Source organism: Rhinopithecus bieti, unplaced genomic scaffold, assembly GCF_001698545.2.
Source record: "Rhinopithecus bieti isolate Rb0 unplaced genomic scaffold, ASM169854v2 scaffold_12721, whole genome shotgun sequence".
In the NCBI taxonomy this organism is placed as follows: domain Eukaryota; kingdom Metazoa; phylum Chordata; class Mammalia; order Primates; family Cercopithecidae; genus Rhinopithecus; species Rhinopithecus bieti.
Window position 1 is genome coordinate 146,165 of NW_016807380.1, and position 24,489 is coordinate 170,653.

A 24,489-nucleotide genomic window follows, 5' to 3' on the forward strand; every position below is an offset into this window, starting at 1 on the left:
TGCACAGCAAAAGAAACTACCATCAGAGTGAACAGGCAACCTACAGAATGGGAGAAAATTTTTGCAATCTACTCATCTGACAAAGGGCTAATATCCAGAACCTACAAAGAACTCAAACAAATATACAAGAAAAAAACAAACAACCCCATCAAAAAGTGGGCAAAGGATATGAACAGACATTTCTCAAAAAAAGACATGCATACAGCCAACAGACACCTGAAAAAATGCTTATCATCACTGGCCATCAGAGAAATATACTATACTACAAGGCTACAGTAACCAAAACAGCATCAGAGAAATGCAAATCGAAACCACAATGAGATACCATCCCACACCAGTTAGAATGGCAATCATTAAAAAGTCAGGAAACAACAGGTGATGGAGAGGATGTGGAGAAATAGGAACACTTTTACCCTGTTGGTGGGATTGTAAACTAGTTCAACCATTATGGAAAAGAGTATGGCGATTCCTCAAGGATCTAGAACTAGAAGTACCATATGACCCAGCCATCCCATTACTGGGTATATACCCAAAGGATTAAAAAAATTTTTTAATTAGCCAGGTGTGGTGGCATGCACCTGTAATCTTAGCTACTCACAAGGTGGAAGTGGGAGGATTCTTTGAGCCCAGGTGGTAAAGGCGACCCTGAGCTATGATTGTGCTACTGCACTCCACCTCTGGGTAACAGAGACCCCATGTTAGTTAGTTAATTAGACAGATAGATATAGATAGATAGATAGATAGATAGATAGATAGATAGACAGACAGACAGACAGACAGACAGACTACACAGTGAGAGGAGGAAAAATGGAATAAAAAGGAATAAACAAAGCTTATGGGATCTTTGGGACAACATCAAAAAAGCAAATATTTGAATTATTGGAGTTAAAGAGGGAACTGATAAAGACAAAGGGGTAGAAAGTTTTTATAAAGAAACAACAGAAAAATTTCCAAACCTGAGGAAAGATATAAATATGCAGGTATAAAGAGGTCAAAGATCGCTAATCAGATTCAACCCAAATAATAATACCCTAAGACATATTATAATGAAACTCTCAAAGATCAAAGACAAAGACAGGATCCTGAAAGCAGTGAGAGAAAGAAGCAAATAATATATAAGGAAGATCCAATATGCCTGGTAGCAGACTCCTCGGCAGAAATCTTACAGACCAGGAGGGAGTAAGATGACATACTCGGTGTTGAACAAAAAAACCCTGCCAATCATGAATACTGTGCCAAGCAGAGTTATCCTTCAGAAATGAAGAAGAGACACTTTCCCAAACAAAAGCTGAGGAAATTTATCGCTACTAGACCTGTCCTACAAGAAATGCTAAAGGGAATACTTCAAACTTAAGAAAAACAGCCACTAATGTGACTGTTATACCAACACTGAAATCATGGTATGTAAACCACTTATATCTTTAGTAAGAAGACTAAAAGGCAAAATCATTAAAAATAATTACAACGATTTATTCAGAGATAGACAATATAAAATTTAATTGGAACACCAAAATTCAAAATGTGAAGGAGATTAAATTACACAGGTTTTAATTTTTTTGTTGTTTTGCTACTATCACAGTTAAGTTGATACCAGTTTTGATAACTTGTTATAACAATAGGATGTTTTGTGTAAGTCTCACCACAAAGCAAAAACCTGTAAGAGATACACTAAAAATAGCAACCAATTAATCATACTACCAGAAAAAAATCATTTAACCACAATGAAAGACAGTAAATAGGAAAGAATGGGAGGAGTTACAAAACAACTAAAAAACAAGTAACAGAAAGGCACAGATCCTTACCTATCAATAATAACATTGAATGTAACTGGACTAAATTTTCCATTTAAAACACATAGAGTGGGTGAACGGATTAAAAAAGAAATCCAACTATATGCTTCCTAAAAGAAATTCACTTCATAAGACACACATAGACTGAAAGTAAAAGAATGTAAAAAGATATTCCATTTAAATGGAAATCAAAAAAGAGCAGAAATAGTTATACTTAGACAAAAGAGACCACAGATCAAAGACAGTAAGAAGAGGCCGGGCGCGGTGGCTCAAGCCTGTAATCCCAGCACTTTGGGAGGCCGAGACGGGCGGATCACAAGGTCAGGAGATCGAGACCATCCTGGCTAACCCGGTGAAACCCCGTCTCTACTAAAAAATATAAAAAACTAGCCGGGCGAAGTGGTGGGCGCTTGTAGTCCCAGCTACTCGGGAGGCTGAGGCAGGAGAATGGCGTAAACCCAGGAGGCGGAGCTTGCAGTGAGCTGAGATCCGGCCACTGCACTCCAGCCTGGGCGACAGAGCGAGACTCCGTCTCAAAAAAAAAAATAAATAAATAAAAAAATAAAATAAAGACAGTAAAAAGAGACAAAGGAGGCCAGTATAAAATAATAAATGTGTCATGTTAGCAAGAGGATATAAAAATTATAAATATCTATGCACCCAGGCATATAAAGCTCCCGAGTATATAAAGCAAACATTAATAGATCTAAAGGGACAAATAGGTGGTTGCAATAAAACAATAGACAGGGACTTCAATACCCCACTCTCAGTAATGGACAGATTGTCCAGATTGAAAAAATCAACAAAGGAACATCAGAGTTCCATTACAAACTAGGCCAAAGAGGCATTTTGTAACTCACATTTACAGACCATTTCATCCACTGTTGCTGAAGACATATTCTTTCTTTTCTCTCTTTTCTTTTCTTTCTTTCTTTTTTTTTTTTTTTTTGTGACAGGGTCTCACTCTGTTGCCCAGGCTGAAGTGCAGTGGCACAATCATAGCTTACCGCAGCCTCGACCTCCTGTAGTCCCAAGTAGCTGGGACTACAAGTGCACATCATCACACCTAGCTAATTTTTTTCACTTTTGTAGAGACAGGGTCCCACTATGTTGCCCAGGCTCACATTCTTATCTGCACATGGAATATTACCCAGAATGCATAAATAGGTTAGGCCACAAAATAAGTCTCATCAAAATTTAAAAGGTAGATATCCTATCAAGTATATTATCTAACCACTATGGAATAAAAGTAGAAATCAATAATAAGAAGAACTTCAGAAATTATACAAATACATAAAATGTAAACAACATGCTCCTGAATGAACAAAGGGTGAGTGAAGAAATTTTTTTTAAAATGTTAATGTCTTGAAACAAATAAAAATGGATATACAACATACCAAAACCTACGGGCTACTGTGAATGCAGTACAAAGAGGAAAGTTTATAGCAATAACTGCTTACATCAAAAAAAAAATTAAAATTTCAAACAAACAATGCACCTAAAGGTGCATATTAAAATTAAGAGCATTATTGAAAATATTATTGGACATATTACTGAAAATGATGCTTTTAGAATTGCATTGAGAATATATTCAATAGGATTTCTACCTTTAAAATTTTGATGAGACTTATTTTGTCGCCTAACATATTATATATTCTGGATAATACATAATACATTTATGTATTCTGGATAATTCCATGTGCTGATAAGAATGTGAGCCTGAGCAACATAGTGGCAACATAGCCTGTCTCTACAAAAGGTAAGTTCAAGTTGGTCTTGAACTGCCTTTTCCACACTGGAATAGCAACAGCCAAACCCAATATTATTAGAAGGAAAGCAATAATAAAGATCAGAGCAAAAATAAATGAAATTGAGACTACAAAACAATACAGAGGATAAATGAAACAAAGAGTTGATTTCTTGAAAAGATAAACAAAATTAACAAACACCTTTAGATAACTAAGAAGAGAGAGAATCCAAATAAATAAAATGAGATGAAAAAGGAAACATTACAACTCATACCACAGAAATACAAAGGATCACTACAGACTATTATGAACAACTACACACCAACAAATTGGAAAACCTAGAAGAAATGAATAAATTCCTGGACCCACACAACCTACTGAGACTGAACCATGAAAAAACAGAAAACTTGAATAGAATAATAATAAACAATGAGATAAAAGCAGTAATAAAAAGTCACCCATCAAAGAAAAGCCCAGGACCTGATAGATTCACTGCTGAATTCTACCAAACATTTAAAGAAAAACTAACCAATTCTACTCAAACTATTTCAAAAAACTGAAGAAGAGGGAACACTTTTTTTTTGAGACAGGTTTTCACTCTGTCGCCCAGGCTGGAGTACAGTTGCACACTCATGGCTCAATGCAGACTCTACTTCCCAGGCTCAAGCAATCCTTCCACCTCAGCCTCTTGAGTAGCTGGGACTACAGGCACATGCCATCACACTTGGCTAATTTTTGTATTTTCTATAGAGATGGGGTCTCACCAGGTTGTCTAGGCTGGTCTTGAACTGAGCTCAGGCAATCTGCCCACCTTGACCTCCCAAAGTGCTGGGATTACAGGTACGCACCACCGTGCCTGGCCCACTTCTAAACTCATTCTACAAGGCCAGCATTACGCTGATACCAAAACCAGACAAGGACGTAACAGAAACAGAAAACAACAGGCCACTATCGCTGATGAACACAGATGCAGAATCCACAACAAAATACCATCAAACTGAATTCAAAAACCATAACCAAGTGGAATTCATCCCAGGGATGCCAAGACGGTTCAACATACACAAATCATTAAACATGATGTATTACATCAACAGAATCAAGGACAAAAACCATATAATAATTTCATATTAAAATTAAAAGCATTATTGAAAAGCATCAGATAAAATTCTACATATTTTCATGATAAAAGCTCTCAACAAATTGGGTATAGAAGGAAAATAACAGGCTGGGCGCAGTGGCTCACGCCTGTAATCCCAGCATTTTGGGAGGCCAGGGCGTGTGAAATCATGAGGTCAGGAGTTCAAGACCAGCCTGGCCAAGATGGTGAAACCCCGTCTCTACTATAAATACAAAAATTAGCCGAGCGTGGTGGTGGGCACCTGTAATCCCAGCTACTGGGGAGGCTGAGGCAGAGAACTGCTTGAACCCAGGAGGCAGAGGTTGCAGTGAGCTGAGATCAAGCCACTGCACTCCAGCCTGGGTGACAGAGCAAGACTCTGTCTCAAAAAAAAAGAAAAGAAAGAAGGAAAATAACACAGTAAAGATCATTTATAACAAACCCATAGTTAATATCATAGGAATAGGGAAAAACTGAAAGTCTTTCCACTAAGATATAGAACAAGACAAGTATGCCCACTTTCACCACTATTATTCAGTATAATACTGGGAGTCCTGACTAGAGCAACTAGACAAGAGAAAGAAAGGGCATCCAAATTGGAAAGAGAGAAGTTAAATTATCCTTGTTTGCAGAGGATATAATCTTATATTTGGAAAAACCTGAAAACTCCACTAAAAAACTATTAGAACTGATAAACAGGGCTGGCATGGTGTCTCATGCCTGTAATCCCAGCACTTTGGGAAGCGAGGGGGGCAAATCGCTTGAACCCAGGAGTTTGAGACCTACCTAGGCAACATGGCAAAACCCCATTTCTACAAAAAAATTTAAAAATTAGCCAAGCATGGTGGTGCACGCCTGTAGTCCTAGCTACTTTGGAGACTGAGGTGGAGGGATCACTTGAGCTTGGGATGTTGAGGTGGCAGTGAGCTATGATCGCGACACTGCACTCCAGCCCGGATGACAGAGTGAGATCTTGTCTCAAAACAGAAACAAAAACAAAAAAAAGAACTGATAAATTCAGTCAAGTTGAAAGACACAAAATTAACATACAAAAATCAGTAGCATTTCTGTACACTAAAAGCAATCAATCTGAAAAAGAAATCAAGAAGGTAATCCTATTTAAAGCAGCTACAAAAAATTAAAGTATCTAGGAAGAAATTTAATCAAAGAAGTGAAAGATCCACAGAGTGTGGTAGCTCACGCCTGTAATCCCAAAGCTTTGGGGAGACAAAGGCAAGAGGATTGTTTGAGCCCAGGAACTCAAGGCTGCAGTGAGGTATGATCACATGCCATACTGCACTCCAGCCTGAGCAACACAGAGGACTCTGTCTCCAAAAAAACAAAAAACAAAACAACAATAACAAAAAACACCCACTATGTGAAGGGGTGTTTTCAGTTACAGTTTAAATTTTTTAAAAAATAATTTAAAATATGTAATTTAAAAATAATTTACCTGTTTGTTACATTCTTTAAGTTCCAATTCTGATTTCTCCAGGGTACCTTCTAATTTAATTATTTTTTGTTCCATTTCTCCTCTGTGCTCGCGAATAGTCATATCCAAATGTGTAACCTAAAAAATAACCTTAAATTGTTGTTCAATTTTATTCTGATATAAAAACTTATATGCTTAGAATAGGCTTTTAATTGTTTATTGCAAGTATAACAAGTATAAACTCATTTCAAATTATTTTAAATGGGAAAATAATCATTGTTTACTAATACTGGTTCATGAGCCTCATATACATTTTTTTTTTAACAATAAACACTGACATTCAATCCCATATACATTATAGAAACAATAAAATATAGTTGTGTTCATAAATGACAAATAATTCAGACTTCATTTTATGCTGGATAAAAAGTGCTAAATAATGCCTTCCAAATATTTTTGTTCCTCCAACACTTAGCTTCTTCTGATATAGGGTAATATAAGAGATCAAAAGGTTCAGATACTAAGCTAATCTTCAGTTTCAAAATCTACTTGCTAGAAAAATATCAAGATAGAGATGACATATCTCTATGCTATATGCTATAAAATGTCCATTTTACCAAAATTGATGACCTCTCAAATCCTGTGGACTGTGTCATAACAGAAAACTTCATTAAAATATAATCAAGAAAAATCAACCTGAGCTGCTCTTTGCTTTAGTTCCCAATTTCTCTCCTTAAGTGCCTGATCCATTTCAAGGAGCTCCTGCTTTTTGTCTTCAATCTCCATCTTGCATTCTCTACAATGTATCAAAGGAAAAAGATCAAAACAGACAGTAGGAATATTATAATTTTAAAAAGTTAGGTCAACCAGGTTACCTCTTCTATAAATTAATAGCAAAATAATATATGCAATCAAGTCAGATTGAAAGGGTCAAATTAAAGGAACAATAGATAAAGAAAAAGATTGACATCAATACAATTAATTTAATAAAGGGTATTCTAAAAGGGTAAAAGTTAACTCACACTGTGGTATTACAGATAATTTAAGCTAATTGTTAAAGCACTCCCAGGACTCCAAGATTGAATGATAAGAATTTTTAAAAATACATATCCACATTTTTTCATACACAGATCAAGCGAGTGTTTCAAAGTCTTTTACATATAACAGCTGTGACTTTATTACAATTGAATGAGGCATTTAACCACAGTATTTCTCATAAGGATGTTACTCAAAATGATGCCTTACATATAAAAAAGCACTTAAATCTAATATAAAAATATTACAAATTCTAAGCCCTCTTAAACCCTAATTTATGTATGACCTTATAAAATGCTTAATACTGACACAATTTTAAGGCTTTTACCAAAGTGAAGCCTGTGATCAGAGAATAATTTGAAACTCTAAGTTCTGACATGACAAAGGCTGAAAATGTTCATCTTGAAAATCTTCATATGATTTTCCAGTCTGAAATATGAAACAGTACTGATAAGGGTACTAATTTTTAAAAAAAAATTTTGAACTTCTTTAATGAGTTGTTTTAATATTCTTCTAAAATCTCAAGAGGTATAACACAAGGCTAAAACTAATATTCTAAAATAGTATGAAAGAAAACTCTAATTTCTATCTATGCAAATAGCGGAGCTTCCACGATTCATCTGTTAGCTAGAACTTAAGATTTCACTGTTTACATCTTTCATGGTTTCATTTACTTACTGATTTTGCAAATATTTACTGGATGTTTCCTATATGCCAGGGTTCTAAGTGCTGTGGATTTAATAGTAAAACAGATAAATGTCTCTGATCTGAGTTTACATTCTAATAGGTCCAGGAGAAAAGACAGACTATAAATACCTAAGTAAGAAAAATATAATATTAAGTGCTATATTAGAGCATTAATTGTGTGATGAGGTAGTGACTGGGTGGCTACTTTAGAGTGAGTAGTCAGAGAAGGCTTCTCTCTGAAGTAATGTGAAAGACAAGAAGAAGCTGACCATATAACTGTTATCCCAGTAAAAAGAAACAGCTATGGCCAAGGTTCCATGGTAGGAACAAACTTGGTAAGTGTAAAGTATGAGAAAAATGTCAGGAGCAAGGACAGTTGTATGAAATGAGGCCAGAGAAGTAGACAGGAACCAGACCACATAGGGCTTTGTATTCCAAGATAAGGAACTTGGATTTTTTTAACTGTGGTAAAATTCATGTAACATAAAAGTTACCATTTTAACCATTTTAAAGTGCACAGTTCAGAAGCATTAAGTATATTCATAATGTTGTGTAACCATCAGCACCATCTATGTCCAGTATTTTTCCATTGGTCCCCCACAAAGAACTTCATACTCATTAGCATTTATTTTCCATTCTCCCTTCCCCTAGTCCCTAGCAACCACTAATCTTTCTTTCTCTATGAATTTGCCAATTCTCAATATTTCATATAAATGGAATTATGCATCATGTGTCTGGCTCCTTTCACTTAGCATAATGTTTTCAAAGTTCATGCACTTTGTACCATGTATCAATATTTTATTCCTTTTTATGACTGAATAATATTCTTTGTATGGATACACTATATGATATGGTTTGGCTGTGTTCCCACCCAAATCTCATCTTGAATTCCACATGTTTAGGAGAGACCCAGTGGGAGGTAACTGAATCAGGGGGCAGGTCTTTCTTGTGTTATTCTCGTGACAGTGAATAAGTCTCATAAGATCTGATGGTTTTAAAAATGGGAGGTTCCTTGCACAAGTTCTCTTGTCTGCTACCATGTGAGATGTGCCTTTCACCTTCCACCATGATTGTGAGGCCTCCCCAGCCACGTAGAACTGTGAGTCCATTAAACCTCTTTCTTTTGTTAATCGCCCAGTCTCAGGTATGTCTTTTTCAGCAGCATGAAAACTCACTAATACAGTAAATTGGTACCAGTAAAGTGGGGCACTACTATAGATATGGAAGTTACTTTGGAACTGGGTAACAGGTAAGGGTTGGAACAATTTGGTGGGCTCAGAATAATATAGGAAAATGTGGGAAAGTTTGGAACTTCCTAGAAACTTGTTCAATGGCTTTGACCAAAATGCTGATAGCAATATGGACAATGAAGTCCAGAATGAGGTGGTCTTGGAGAGAAATGAGGAACTTGTTGAGAACTGGAGCAAAGGTGACTCTTAAGTTTTAGCGAAGAGATTGGTGGCATTTTGCCCCTGCCCTAGAGATTTGTGGAATTTTGAACTTCAAAGAGATGATTTAGGGTATCTGGTGGAAGAAATTTCTAAGCAACAAAGCACCCAAGAGGTCACCTGAGTGTGATAGAAAAGAAAATCCCATTTTCTGAGGAGAAATTCAAGTTGGCTGCAGAAATTTGCATGAGTAACAAGGAGACGAATGTTAATCCCCAAGACAATGGGGAAAATGTCTCCAGGGCATGTTAGAGATCTTTGCAGCAGCCTCTCCCATCACAGGCCTGGAGGCCTAGGAGGAAACAATGGTTTCATGGGTGGGATCCAGGGTCACCGTGCTGTGTGCAGCCTAGGGACTTGGTGCCCTGCATCTCAGCCGCCCCAGCTGTGGCTGAAAAAGGCCAACACAGAGCACGGGCCATGGCTTCAGAGGGTGTGAGCCCCATGCCTTGGTAGCTTCTACCCAATGTTGAACCTGTGAGAACACAGAAGTCATGAATTGAGGTTTGGGAACCTCCACCTAGATTTCAGAGGATGTATGGAAAGGCCTGGTTGTCCAGGCAGAAGTTTGCTGCTGAGGCAGGGCCCTCATGGAGAGGCTCTGCTAGGGAAGTGCAGAAGGGAAATGTAGGGTGGGCACCCCCATACAGAGTCCCCACTGGGGTGCTGCCTGGTGGAGCTGTGAGAATAGGGAGGGCCACCAGCCTCCAGAACCCCAGAATAACAGATGCACTGACAGCTTACACTGTGTGCCTGGAAAGGCCACAGACACTCAATGCCAGTCCATGAAAGCAGCCAGGAGAAAGGCTGTAGCCTACAAAGCCACAGGGGTGGAGCTGCCCAAGACCATGGGAACCTACCTCTTGCATCAGTGTGACCTGGATGTGAGACATGGAGTTTTGACATGGAGTTTTGATCTTTTGAGAGATCATTTTGGAGCTTTAAGATGTGACTGCCCTGCTGAATTTCGGACTAGCATGGGGCCTGTGGTCCCTTTGTTTTGGCCAATTTCTACCATTTGGAATGGGTGTATTTACCCAACATCTGTGCCCCAACTGTATCTAGGAAGAAAGTAACTTGCTTTTGATTTTACAGGCTCATAGGCAGAAGGGATTTGCCTTGTCTCAGATGAGACTTTGGACTTTTGAGTTAATGCTCAAATGAATTAAGACTTTGAGAGACTGTTGGGAAGGCATAATTTGTTTTGAAATGTGAGGACATGAGATTTGGGAGGAGCTGAGGTGGAATGATATAGTTTGGCTGTGTCCCCACCTAAATCTCATCTTGAATTCCCACGTGTTGTGGGAGAGACCCAGTGGGAGGTAACTGAATCGTGGGGGCAGGTCTTTCCCATGCTGTTCTCATGAGAGTGAATACGTCTCACAAGATCTGATGGTTTTATAAAGGGGAGTTTCCCTGCACAAGCTCTCTTCTCTTGTCTGCCACCATATGAGATGTGTCTTTCACCTTCCACCATGATTGTGAGGCCTCCCCAGCCATGTGGAACTGTAAGTCCACTAAACTTTTCTTTTGTAAATTGCCTAGTCTTGGGTATGTCCTTATCAGCAGCATGAAAACGGACTAAGACACTATATTTTGTTTATCCATTTATCTGATGGATTTTGGACTGCTTTCACTTTTTGGCTTACTTTGTAAACAATTTTTGCTTAGATACCTGTTTTCAACCCTTTTGAGTACAAAACTAGGAATGGAATTACTGGGTCGTGTGGTAATTCTACATTCAACTTACTGAGGAAGGCTAAAGTGTTTTCTACAGCGGCTGCATCATTTTAGATTCCCACCAGCAATGAATGAGGGTTCCATTTTTTTTCCGCACTTGCTAACACTTATTCTTTTCTATTTTTTGTTTTTTAAAAATGACCATCCTTAGTGAGTATGAAGTGATATATATCAATGTAGTTTTTATTTTCATCTGTGAAGGAGTTTGGATTTTATTCTGAAGGTTTTAGAAAGCCATTAGAAAGTTTAAGTAGTTAAGCAATATGATCTAATTTACTTTTTTTTTTTTTTGAGACGGAGTCTCACTCTGTCACCCAGGCTGGAGTGGATCTTGGCTCAATCTTGGCTCACTGCAACCTCCACCTCCAGGTTCAAGCAGTTCTCCTGCCTCAGCCTCCTGAGTAGCTAAGACTACATGCGCCTGCCACCACAACTGGCTAATTTTTGTATTTTTAGTAGAGACGGGGTTTCACCATATTGGCCAGGCTGGTTTCGAACTCCTGACCTTGTGATCTGCCTGCCTCGGCCTCCCAAAGTGCTGAGATTACAGGCGTGAGCCACCGTGCCTGGCCTAATTTATGTTTTAAATAATAAACTTAAATCTGTTTTTGGAAAATGCATTGTTGGTAGGGGGTCAAGACTGTAAGCAGACAGCCCAGTTAGGAAGCCACAGCAACAGACCAGGTGAGAGATGATGCTTTGTGCTAAGGATAACAGAAAAGAGGCCAGGAAATCAATGGATTTAATAATATGTTTTGGAGCTGGGTGCAGTGGCTCATGCCTGTAATCCCAGCACTTTGGGAGGCCCAGGTGGATGGATCACCTGAGGTCAGGAGTTCAAGACCAGTCTGGCTAACACAGCAAAACCCTGCCTCTATTAACAATTCAAAAATTAGCCGAGCGTGGTGGCAGGCGCCTGTAATCCCAGTTACCGACTGAGGCAGGAGAATTTCTTGAATGGGAGGCGGAGGCTGCAGTGAGCTGAGATCATGCCACTGCACTCCAACCTGGGCGAGACTCTGTCTGAAAAAAAAAAAGAGTATGTTTTAGAAATAAAGTTGACATGGCTTGCTAATACACTGGATGAAAAAAGGGATGGAAACAGAGAACAAGAAAAATCTTACATATCTGTAGTTTGAGCAACTGCATGATACTGAGTTAGGGGAAGGGTAGGGTTATGAGGAAATATACGAGTCCTATTTTGGCCAAGTCTGAGATGTCTCTTAAAAATATCCAAATGGAGGCCGGGAGCGGTGGCTCAAGCCTGTAATCCCAGCACTTTGGGAGGCCGAGACGGGTGGATCACGAGGTCAGGAGATTGAGACCATCCTGGCTAACACCGTGAAACCCCGTCTCTACTAAAAAAACACAAAAAACTAGCCAGGCGAGGTGGCCGGCGCCTGTAGTCCCAGCTACTTGGGAGGCTGAGGCAGGAGAATGGCGTAAACCCGGGAGGCGGAGCTTGCAGTGAGCTGAGATCCGGCCACTGCACTCCAGCCTGGGCGATAGAGCGAGACTCCGTCTCAAAAAAAAAAAAAAAAAAAAATATCCAAATGGAGATAACAACTCAGTAGTTGGATATTGACTCTGGAGTTACAGGAAAAGGTCAATACTGGAGAAATGGGTTTGGAAGTGTCTGACACATAGTATTTAAAGCTACATGAAATTTACCAAGGATGAGTTTGTGGATACAGAAGAGAAGGAGGCCCTACACTGAATTCTGTGGTACAATATCTAAGTTTCTGGGTTATCTTGTTGCTCTTTATCCTGTTCTTTTATTTCACATTTTACATCCTAATTTGTAATTCTATTTTCCTTTTCTGAATCTATTTCCCATACTTTGGCTCTAATCTGGCTGTCCACCTCCACTCACTATACATGTGTGTCGGCATAGCAGTTTATGTTATACTGCTAATGTAAGATCCCAGACTTTAGAGTTGGACAGACTTGTGTTTAACTCCCTTCTCTAGACTCTACTACCAGTATGACTTGGGGCATTTTATTTTTCTCAAGGCCTCAGGTTTCTCAACTATTAAAAAGGTGATATATGTTTCTAATAGGTGTGTTGTAAGGAAATGAGTGAGAACATATGTGAAGTCCCTGGAATAGTCCTGTCGTAAAATAAGGACTTAATACAAAGAACAATATTATCGTTATTAATATCCTCCTGCTGTTAGCCACTGCTATATGCTTGCCCAATCATTTTTTACCACTAGGGCCAGTATAAAATGGTCTAAAGACTGAGGATGAAAGTTTTGGTGGCCAACAACAGCTGAATTAGTTAGATAAGGCACGGGATAGGCTGGCTGGGATGAGCCAAAGTGAGCCAAAGGCAGTTGAGAAATGTAAACATCTAGAATGCAACAACACATTTTATTGTATTATCCAAGGACTTATAATTGCGATATCATTTCTTATTATTTAACTCACCTAAGTTCAGCTGTGAGATCCTTTATAGTAGTGTATTTTTCCTCTAATGATAACTGAGCCTTCTGTAGTACATCTCTCAATTCCTGGAGTTGTCTTAAAGTACTTTTTAATTCTCCATGAGCATTTTGTAGTTCAGTCTCAAGTGCTTCCCGTTTTTGCAAGGCTTCTGTTAGTTCAGTTTCAGTACTGTGCTGTAACTTTTCTAACTCCTTTACTATTAAGAGGAGAGAATAATGTTATAACTATATATAAACCATTTCTTATTATAAATTTCGTATATAATTAAGAATATTCCATTTTATTCATCTGTGAGAGGCAAAATACCACTTATCGTCCCTTCCAGCCCCACCATCTCAAATTCTCACACTATTTCACTTCGTTAAATACAAATACATAGGCAGCTAAACTAATCTAACCACTTCCTTACCAGCATTTGTTTTCTTTTCTAGCTCTGTCTTTGTCTGATCTAAGATCATATCTAATTGAGAGAGATGCATTGCTTTATTTTCTCCATCTCGTTTGAGGTGCATTATTTCCTTTTCCATTTTAGACAGCTCTTCTTTGTACTGATCCATCTCAAGCTTTACTTGCCTAATTAAAAACAAATAATAAAACAGGTAATTTAGAAACTTAACCAACTAACTTTGTCTCTGACTAAAAAAAGCCTGCAAGTTATATAAGGACAAATATCAACAAAATATCTAGTCAGAATTTTAAATCACCTATTTTTAAAAATTCTCCAACTAAAAACTATCCGTTTACATATTACATACCACTAAATGCAACTTTACTACTACCTGGTAATATTTAACAAGCCTAGCTTTCTTTTCACTCTAACTACATTTAACTTTAGCTTTGCATGTATTGAAAATATCCAAGGACCTCATTCATCTATAATTTTTGTTATTAGCAACAAAGAAAATAAACAAGTCAAACAATCAAATTATTCATCATAAAAACCATACTACTCACTGGAGAGCCAAGTCAGTTGTTTTTACTCAGTTTTATTATTAGTTCTATCCTTTTTTTTTAGCTTTAAAAGGGACTAGAGATTCCTAGACTAGTGCAACTTCCCTGCTTTACAGAGGACAAAACTGAAGACTAGGTGAGTTGTCTGAGATAATACAACAAGCTGTTAATAGTGATAGGGCCAGGTTTACTAACTTTGTCAGTCCTGAGCTTATTCTAATATGGCAGCTCCTCTACAGACAAATCAATATACTAAGAGCCAGTTTTAAGTCCCTTTGTTGGGAATTCTAAAGTGATATTCACTAATTAAACAATTGTTAATGTTACCCTCAATGGTAGGAACAGTTCATGTTCCTTTGTGTCCACACTGTTTCCGTTGTTTAATCTTTGAAATTTCTAAATAGAGTTTGCAAGTAGGAGCATTTCGCTTCTAAATAAAACTTCAACAAATTTGGATGTGTTCAAGAGTTTTTTAATCGGAAGTCCTTAAGTTTTTTAAACTTAAGGAAAACTATAAAACCCCTGAAACAGTATGCAAAATTATACATGTATAATGTACATGTGTATATCTATGTATAGAAGACAAGCTAAAGTTTTTTACCAGATCCTCAAATATGTCCACAGACCAACTAACTTAAGAACTACTAGATTAGATGAGTACTAATGACACTTTTACATTTCTAAAATCCCAAGTAAACAATTTTTAGCTTGACTAATTAGCTCTAATATTAAAGTAGATATAAAACAGATAATTAGAAAAGCACAAAGGAACCCTGTCAATGGAGGAGAGGGAACCTGGGGACTTGTGGTTTTAGTTCTGGTGCATAAGTTCACTCTTGACTCCTGCTGGTAGAAGGGTGAGCTGATTATATTATAAATTATGTCAATTCTCCCAACAAAGTAGAAGAGATCTGAAGAGGCTGGGTACTGCTTTCAGCTCATGGGTTCCTTTCTTGACCAATTAAATACTGATGCCTGGGACCAGCCTAGCAAAATTAAATCAGAATCTTTAGGTTTTATTTAATCTAAAGGTGGGACCCAGGCATCAGTGTTTTTTTTTTTTTTTTTTGTAAGCTCTTGAGGTGATTTTAATAATCACTCAAGGCTGAGAACCACTTTTATATTGTCACTTTTCCTCTATATAATTGGATCGCCTGAAAGTTTCCTCTATGTGAGTACATTTACATTTTTGCCTACAACTTTTAATGTTATTCACAATTAACAGTTGCTGAGTGCCTATGAAGTATAAGGAATTGTGCCAATTGTTGTGTAAGACCCTAAAATAAACCAGATATGATCCTTGTCTTAAGAAACTTATAATACGTAGGAAGGTTAAAAATATTAAACTATAATACAGAAAAAAGCATAATGAAAGATATGAAGGAAATACAAACAAAATGCAACAGGAACACAGACTATGGAGACATTAATTCCTCAAGCAAATGCTCCACTGAACATTATCTGATTTCGAAACTCAGATACCACTGATATTGAAGTAGGAAGGTAAATAAAACATATTCACATTTTACCTGGCAGTGCCAGTAAGCTCAATCACTTTTTGCCTTTTCAAATCTGCTTCATGTGCAGCTGATTCACATTTCTCCTCCATTTTTCTCAACTTTTCAGCTGAACTTTCCCTTTGTTTTTGAAGTTCTTGTTCCAGTTTTGACACCTTGTAAAGCAGTTTTCAATAAACATTTTAAATTCAGAAGAAAATACTTTTATAAATATGTAACCTAGCTTATCAGTTTCAAGATGTATCATAAAAATCAACATATAGACCAAGAAGTAATGTTTGGAAAATATAAAAAGCAAGGCTTACTTTCCAATAATAAAGATACTTCACATATGCATATATTACTATTTAGGGAAGTGGCCACATCATAACACTAAAGTGTTATAATAACTGAACAAAATAATAGCAAATGTTCTCCTTTTCATTGTCCCCATTTGAAATGTCCTTTCTTCTCTTACCAAACTGCTCCTTTCTTTTCTTCACGAATTGGCTCATTCAATAGATTCCTAGATTGCCACATGACCTCAAATGCTAACTTGCATTTGCTCCCATTTTAACTTGAATTTGTTCCTATTCATTTTTCCTCTATTCTACTACAATAAAGGAGATATTCTTCCTCCTATATAAGTCAAAATGCTTCATAGGTGTTCTGGATTCAATTCCTATTAATTTTTTCAGGAACTTCATACTACTATCTCCTCTTTCCAATATCTTCAATCTCTCTACGGTTTTTTTAATAGTAGCATTTAAACATGTTAAAGACTTTCCCACTGTAAAAAGCTTTTCTTCAGACCCTGATCTACCACCCTTTATTTCCTCCCATGTATAGCCCAACTTCTTAAAGTTTTCTGTGTGTTTTATCACTGTCTCACTTCTCATTCATTCTTCAACCCATAGCCAGAGGCCATTCCACAGAAATAGGGATTACAACACCAGTGACTTCCAAGTTGCTAATTTCAATGGACATTTCCCAACCCTTATTTTACTTGACATTGATTCCAGCAGCCCATGACAGCAACATTCATTCCTTCCTTAATGAAATACTTACTTTGGCTTCCATGTATCACATCCCTCAGGGATCTGTCCAAGTCAATCTTCTTGCTTCTCATTCTATATTCTCTCCCTAGGTAATTTCAGTCACTCCATGTCTTCATGAATATTTATATGACTGTGGTCTCAAAGTTAACCTCTCAATTCTGACCTGAATATCCCCCCTGTTCTTCTAAAATCTCTCACTGAAGAACTAAATATAGATTATAAACCATTAATATCTTGCCACGTGTGGTGGTTCATGCCTCCAATCCCAGCACTTTGGGAGGCCAAGGAGGGTGGATTACTTAAGCCCAAGAGTTCGAGACCAGCCTGGGCAACATGGTGATACTCTGTCTCTACCAAAAAAAAAAAAAGAAAAACCACACACACACACACACACACACACACACACACACACACAATTAGCTGGGCATGGTGGTAGGACTCGGAAGGCAGAAGTGAGAAAATCACCTGAGCCCAGGGAAATTGAGGCTGCACTGAGCCGTGATCACGTCACTGCACTCCAGCCTGGATGACAAAGTAAGACCCTGTCTCAAACAAAACAAAACAAAACAAGAAAACTCCATTAATATCCACCCCTCCACCTCAAGTTCCAAGAAGAAAATTAAAACAGTACCCAGGTAAAAAGGGAAAGGAACCAAGGAAAATCCACCTACTCAATTCTTAATTAAATAAAGAAATCTAAAGATGCAAAATGGAACCTATGCATAGTGTAATATGGATGAAAGGCAGAAAAGGAACACCTAGTCAAAAATTTACTCCAAATACTGAAGAAATTTTTAAACATAAACTTCTGTAGACCTCAATGAAGCTAATGAGAACACAAAATCCTTTAAAACAAGATCACAAAGAAAGAAAATCACCGAATAAAAAATACAAATGAGGCTGGGCACAGTGGCTCACGCCTGTAATCCCAGCACTTTAGGAGGCTGAGGCAGGTGAATCACGAGATCAAGAGATCAAGACCATCCTGGCCAACATGGTGAAACCCCGCCTCTACTAAAAAAACAAAAATTAGCTGGGCGTGGTGGTGCGAGCCTATAGTCCCAGATACTCGGGAGGCTGAGGCAAGAGAATTGCTTGCACCTGGGAGGCGGAGGCTGCAGTGAGCCAAGATCATGCCACTGCACTCCAGCCTGGCGACAGAGCGAGACTCTGTCTCAAAAAAAGAAAAAAAGAAAAGAAAAGAAACAAATGAACTAGTAACAAAAAAACAAAAACAAAAAACAGAAGAAAACCATACATACTTATAGAAGTGAGTTATGAACAAGAATCATAATCAATCCTGCAAGAACCAGAGTCAATGACAAAGGATGTAGGTAGTGGGAATCAAACATAGATGAGAAGAAGAAATGCTTCAGGATGCAGCTGTATAGTAGGCATAGCAAGCAGTAGGTCTAAATTTTAACAAAAGGGATGGAGAGTCACAGGAAGATATCTCTTAAAAAAAAATACAGAGGCCGGGAGCAGTGGCTCACGCCTGTAATCCCAGCCCTTTGGGAGGCCCAAGTGGGTGGATCACCTGAGCTGGGAGTTTGAGACGAGTCTGACCAACATGGAGAAACCCTGTCTTTACTAAAAATACAAAACTAGCTGGGTGTGGTGGCGCATGCCTGTAATCCCAGCTACTCAGGTCACTGAGGCGGGAGAATCCCTTGAACCTGGGAGGCGGAGGTTGCAGTAAGCCGAGATCGCGCCATTGCTCTCCAGCCTGGGTGACAAGAGTGAAACTCTGTCTCAAAAAAAAAAAAAAAAAAAAAAAAAAAAAAAAAAAAAAAAAAAAAAAACAGAATACCTGCCTCCTGATGTGTTTAAATGTAGTGAGAGGAAGATTCTTTAGTTCCACTGGACAGGCTGAGGATGACTTCAGAACAAGTAGATAAAAGACCAAAAAAATGACAAAAAAAAAAAAGGAAAATATAGTAAGATTACAGGGGACAGTCATTTTCTAATTTATACATTACTGTAAATTTGGTTTCTTTTGAAAGAAAAAACAAAAATGTAAAATATCTAAAGAATTCAGATAAATTCAATAATGAATTAAAGGAAAAGATTAGATTCTAGTATAAAATTCTCCAGAATTCTTACATTCAAGTAATAATTTTAATTTTAGAACTTTCAGGGGTATTTTCCCTTGGGATTTTTCTTTTAGTGCACTGCTTTGCCATTTCTTTAAGGAATATCACACATCATGTCCTGATCCAAAAAGGAAAAATTATAGGCATTCAGATTAGGTACACGAAGACAGATTGAATAAAGAAACATCAATTATAAATTGTATGGAATGGCAAACATATAATCATGGTATAAGAGATGGAGGTCAGATTACATAGGAATAGAAATTTATTTTACAATATCAGTATTGAGTATTTCTTATAATGCAAAATCTTTGAGGTTAAACAGCAATTTTTTTTTTTGAGGCAGAGTCTCACTGTCGCCCAGGCTGGAGTGCAGTGGCACAATCGCAGCTCACCGCAACCTCCGCCTCTTGGGTTCAAGTGATTCTTGTGTCTCAGCCTCCTGAGTAGCTGGGGTTATAGGCATGTGCCACAACGCCTGGCTAAGTTTTGTAATTTTAGTAGAGACGAGGTTGGGCCATGTTGGCCAGGCTGGTCTCGAACTCCTGACCTCAGGTGATCCGCCTGCCTCAGCCTCCCAAAGTGCTGGAATTATGAGTCTGAACCACAGCATCTGGCCAAACAGCAATTTAAAAAACTAACCAAAAATCTATTCATGATTTTAAAAATTTCTATTTCATACAAATGAAACAATCTTGGGCTAATAATAATATACCTGTTTTTCAAGTTTAGTTTGAGTATCTTCCAGCTCTCCATTTCTAATTGTCTCTTGTTGTAACATTTGCTGTTGTTGCTGAAGAGTATGCTGTAGAATAACGTTTTGCTCAGAAGTCTCTTGAAGACTGTGATTTTTTATTTTTAGCTCTTTCTGTAAACAATATACCTGGCAAATATATATATATATATCTCAATACAATGCAATGTTTCAAATAAAAGGCAATAAAACATCAAAGCTGTCCTCCTTATTAGATAACCATCCACCTGTCATGTGGGACAATTGTATTCATGTCTATAGTTTGTCACTGGAAGGGCAGTCTTCATTTTTCTGATGGGGAGATGTATTGGAAGGGCCTGCTTATAGGATTGCTCTTGGTTGGTGTCTGGAAATGTGGTTTTAAAAATGTTCCTAAGTGATGAGGTTGTTTTGCCTGGCTGGGGCACTGAAACATGCCTTCCTTTAGAATTCTGGAATTTTTTATACTTGTAGGCTGGTCATCGTTCCCGTGTGACAACCCCCCAATAAAAACTCTGAACTCTGAGTCATAAATAGGCTTCCCTAGGCAGAAACAGATGTTGCCACATTTCACTGCCATAAAAAGGAGCATATTGTTTGACCTCTCCCAGAAGGAGCGAACAGCATAGTCAGCCATGGTTTTATCTGCACTTCACCTGATTCTTTCACCTTTACTAATAATAAACTATAGCCATAAAAGCTCTATATAATGTTTGGTGCTATTTATTGTTACTGTTGCTATTATTGCTGTTGTTTATACAACAATATCCCAGCAAAACACTGCTGAATATTTATGCTACAAAAAAACACATAAAGGAATGACAGTAACAACTAAGAAATTTGACTAATTACTCTAAATATTTAGGACTTGAATATGATGGTCTCCAAAACTGCTTTAAGATACTTTTATCCAAGAGCATCTATTAAGAAGAAAAATAAATGCCCTTTGTCCTAGTAATAAAATTCTAAAATATGCCAGCAGAAATTATTTTAAAATACTATCAACAATGAAACATAATTTAAAATATATTTTATAATAGTCTTCATCTTCTACCAAAGTGAATGGAAGAATAAGTGATGATTGTCAATGTGATTAAAATGACATAACCATTTCAAATAATTAAAAGACAGCTAACACATAAAATTTATAAAGTTAAAAAATCACATTTCATTAATATAATTTTGAAAATATACATGCAAATAGAAAATGAAAACTGAAGTATTAGAGAATGGGCTGTAGGTAAATGTTCTTTAAGTTTTCTTGTTGTTGCTTGTGTAATAAATTTTTTAAATGAAGGAAAATAAAACCATTCCTTTAAAGCAAAGAATCTTTCCAGTAAATATCGTCCCAAAAGGAATTTTAAACTCCTTATAGTAAATTGTGGAAGAGAATCACGACTTGCTTCTTTTTTCTAACTATCCAGCAGGTGAACATTAAGGCCTTCAGGGCCGAATATTCTTTGCTCATTATGAGAAGCTCCTAGATTTCAGATTTCTTCATTATATGATGATGTTGTAAACCGGAAGTAACCCTGGATATCATAGGCAACTAACTGATCTCTAATCCTGTTATTATAATCCCTTTTCATGCAAATATGTTTTGTTTAATACTGTCTGCATGAAAATAATTTAGTGTAAATATGTGTCAGTATCACCTATTTTGTCTTCTCTCTTAGCTCCTGACAAAACCCGCAGATCACACTTCTGCACTGGTTTATTTTATATAGAACTGACTTGCCTGCAAGACAGGCTTAAATACTGTTTTTTTCTTTATTGGAACATCCTGTCTCATACTTACCTATTCAGAGAAAAAAATGGACAAAATATTAAAATAAGACAAAACAAGAAAAAAAATAAGATCTAACCAAAACACAAAGCCTTACCACATAATAACAACAAAATTTTATTTCAGTAATCCAGTCACTGACATTTCAATTACATATATTGAAATATCTAATATTAGTTATCACAAATATTTACAAAATATAACCTATATCTATCAAACTTATACTGACATTTCATTGTACCGACCTTTAACTTGGCTTTAGTTTTTTTTTTGTTTTTTTTTTTTTGAGACGTAGTCTCGCTTTGCTGCCCAGGCTGGAGTGCAGTGGTGCGATCTCGGCTCACTGCAAGCTCCGCCTCTCGGGTTCACACCATTCTCCTGCCTCAGCCTCCCGAGTAGCTGGGCCTACAGGAGCCCGCCACCACGCTCGGCTAATTTTTTTTTTCTATTTTTAGTAGAGACGGGGTTTACTGTGTTAGATCTCCTGACCTCGTGATCTGCCCACCTCAGCCTCCCAAAGTGCTGGGATTACAGGCGTGAGCCACCGAGCCCGGTCAGTTGACTTTAGTTTAAAAGTAAATATAGAACGAATTGTTTTTATGTTGTATTTTCTACTAATGTATTATTCCCAGAGTACTTAATATTTTATAATTGAAGTAAATAAGAAAGTAGAATTTAAATGATAAAATCTACCTTACACTTAATTTTATCTAGTATTACTATGTACCCAAAGCAGAAACAGTCTCATAATTGTTGCTTAAAAATAAAATATAATGCAGAAACATATGATGCCAGCTTCTCAAAATCTAAGTCCATCTATTTAAATGAAGATATTTATCAATGAAACGACTGATTTTATTGAATAAAATTTTATGCAGAAAACATTTAGGCTTATTCGCATCTATTCTGCATTTACTTTCTTCTATTATGTTGACAATGTAATTTTGCATGAACACATAACTTTATTATTTTAAAAGCATTGTTAAAAACATTTTAATATGAAGTTAAATATCTTCCAAAAATTCAGAACCCCAAAGTATTTTCATCATAATCATATTTATTTCAACATCCAGAAAAGAATACGTGGCTGAGGCAAAAGCACAGAGGAATATACATTAGCTTTTTGCAATGGGTAATCAACATGTAGTTTTTACAAGTGGCTAAATTTCTACCAATGTGCCCTAGGGCCACTTAATTATTCAGCGAGTTATATGATTGGGGCATATTCCCTGATTTAAAAGAACATCTTTATAATATTACCTATTATTAACAGAATGGATGCACTATTACTCAAATCAGGTTTTCTAAAATGCAGTTATATATGATGAAAACTTCACAATTCTGCTATTACAAGGTGTTAATTATATTAACCAACATTAGAAAGAATTTTCTCTGTAAGACATAATTTGCTGTAAATGTAAATAAGTCAACAGTCAGTACTTGGATTCTTCTCCATGTTTTTTATCAATACACATGAGCACGTGACAGATGAACTTTTAAGTTAGCAAGCCAATGCATGTGCAGTTGAGCTAACGATTGAGCGGTAATAAATGAGCTTGCAAATCTAATTTACTTACTCCCTAGTCTGTTCAAATATACCTGATTACTGCTTCTGGTTTCTAATTCAGTTTGAGCCTAGGTATGTATTTCCAGTTGTTCTAAAAATCGTTCTAAATGAGCCAGGTGTGGTGGCACATGCCTGTAATCCCAGCTGCTGAGAAGGCTGAGGCAGGAGAACAGCTTGAACCTGGGAGGCAGAGGTTGCAATGAACCGAGATTGCACCATTGCACTCCAGCCTAGGTGACAAAGCAAAACCCTGTCTCAAAAAAAGAAAAAAAAAATCGTTCTATTTATTTTGTGTGTAAATATCTGTTATCTAACCTAGTCTCTGATGTTGTTTCTATGAATGCAAAGTCTAAAGCTCAACGAATTCTCCTATTACAAATGCTGCCTACCTCCAGGTAGATTCCATCTCTGCCAAGTCTATTTATTCTGAAGCGGAGTGTGGGCATGAGCAGTAAAATAAATGCCAAAATAATGTATTTTGTATACTACTTTAAAGAAGATCATAGTAAAAAAAAGGACATTCTTACTTTTAAAAATCCAAGTACATACAGTTTAGATGATTTAGTTTCTACATATTGGAGTAGAAAAATATATGCCTGTCAAAGATGCTATACCTTCCTTCATAAAGGAAGGTGGAGGGAAGAAGACATGACCACATAAAATCTGAAGTTGTTTTTTTTTTTTTAAAACTTCTAAGGCTATATAATTACTTGATGCACCTAAGTCTGGAGTGCTGGTCAACTACATTATCTACTCTTAGATCTACCCATGCCTTTCCCCTGCTCTGCTCTGTATATTGCAGGAAACCGCATTTCTTGGCCTCCTTTGCCCTCTAGATTACAAATAGGTTTAGCCAATGGGAATGGCCAGTAGCTGCAGTGCTCCTCCTCTGTTGCCACAGTTCCTATTGGACAGACCCTTTTTCTTTGGCCCCAGCTCCAGACAGGCAGCCCTGCTTCTAGACTATGATCACACTATCTTTTCCTGGTGTTCCTCTAACCTTAACAATGGTAGTGGGTCCCTGCTTATAATCTCTGAGTCTCTGTGGTATACTGTTTGGCTTCTCTACCCTTTCATCACCTGTGTGTCTAATTCTCTGTATAAATTTGCTCTACTTAAAATATATAAAGGCTTCTGTTTTTCTCATCAGACCTTTCTGATATATTCAAGTCAATCTTGATTAATATGTAAATATAAATATATATATATTTATATACATATATATACACATATATATTTTTTGAGATAGGGTCTCGCTGTGCTGCCAGGCTGGAGTACAGTGGCGTGATCACGGCTCACTGCAGTCTTGACCTCCTAGACTCAAGTGATCCTCCCACCTCAGCTTCCTGAGTAGCTGGGA

At 37.2% G+C, this 24,489-nt stretch overlaps 1 protein-coding gene across 1 annotated transcript in view; it reads right to left on the reverse strand.

Annotated features, from left to right (window-relative positions):
* CCDC18 (coiled-coil domain containing 18) overlaps positions 1-24,489 on the reverse strand; it is a 100,925-nt gene that overhangs the window by 26,498 nt on the left and 49,938 nt on the right. The window contains 6 exon segments of the mRNA XM_017881618.1: positions 6,109-6,225; positions 6,784-6,883; positions 13,428-13,641; positions 13,855-14,018; positions 15,926-16,068; positions 19,759-19,926. Of these exon segments, the coding sequence (XP_017737107.1) occupies positions 6,109-6,225; positions 6,784-6,883; positions 13,428-13,641; positions 13,855-14,018; positions 15,926-16,068; positions 19,759-19,926 (906 nt within the window).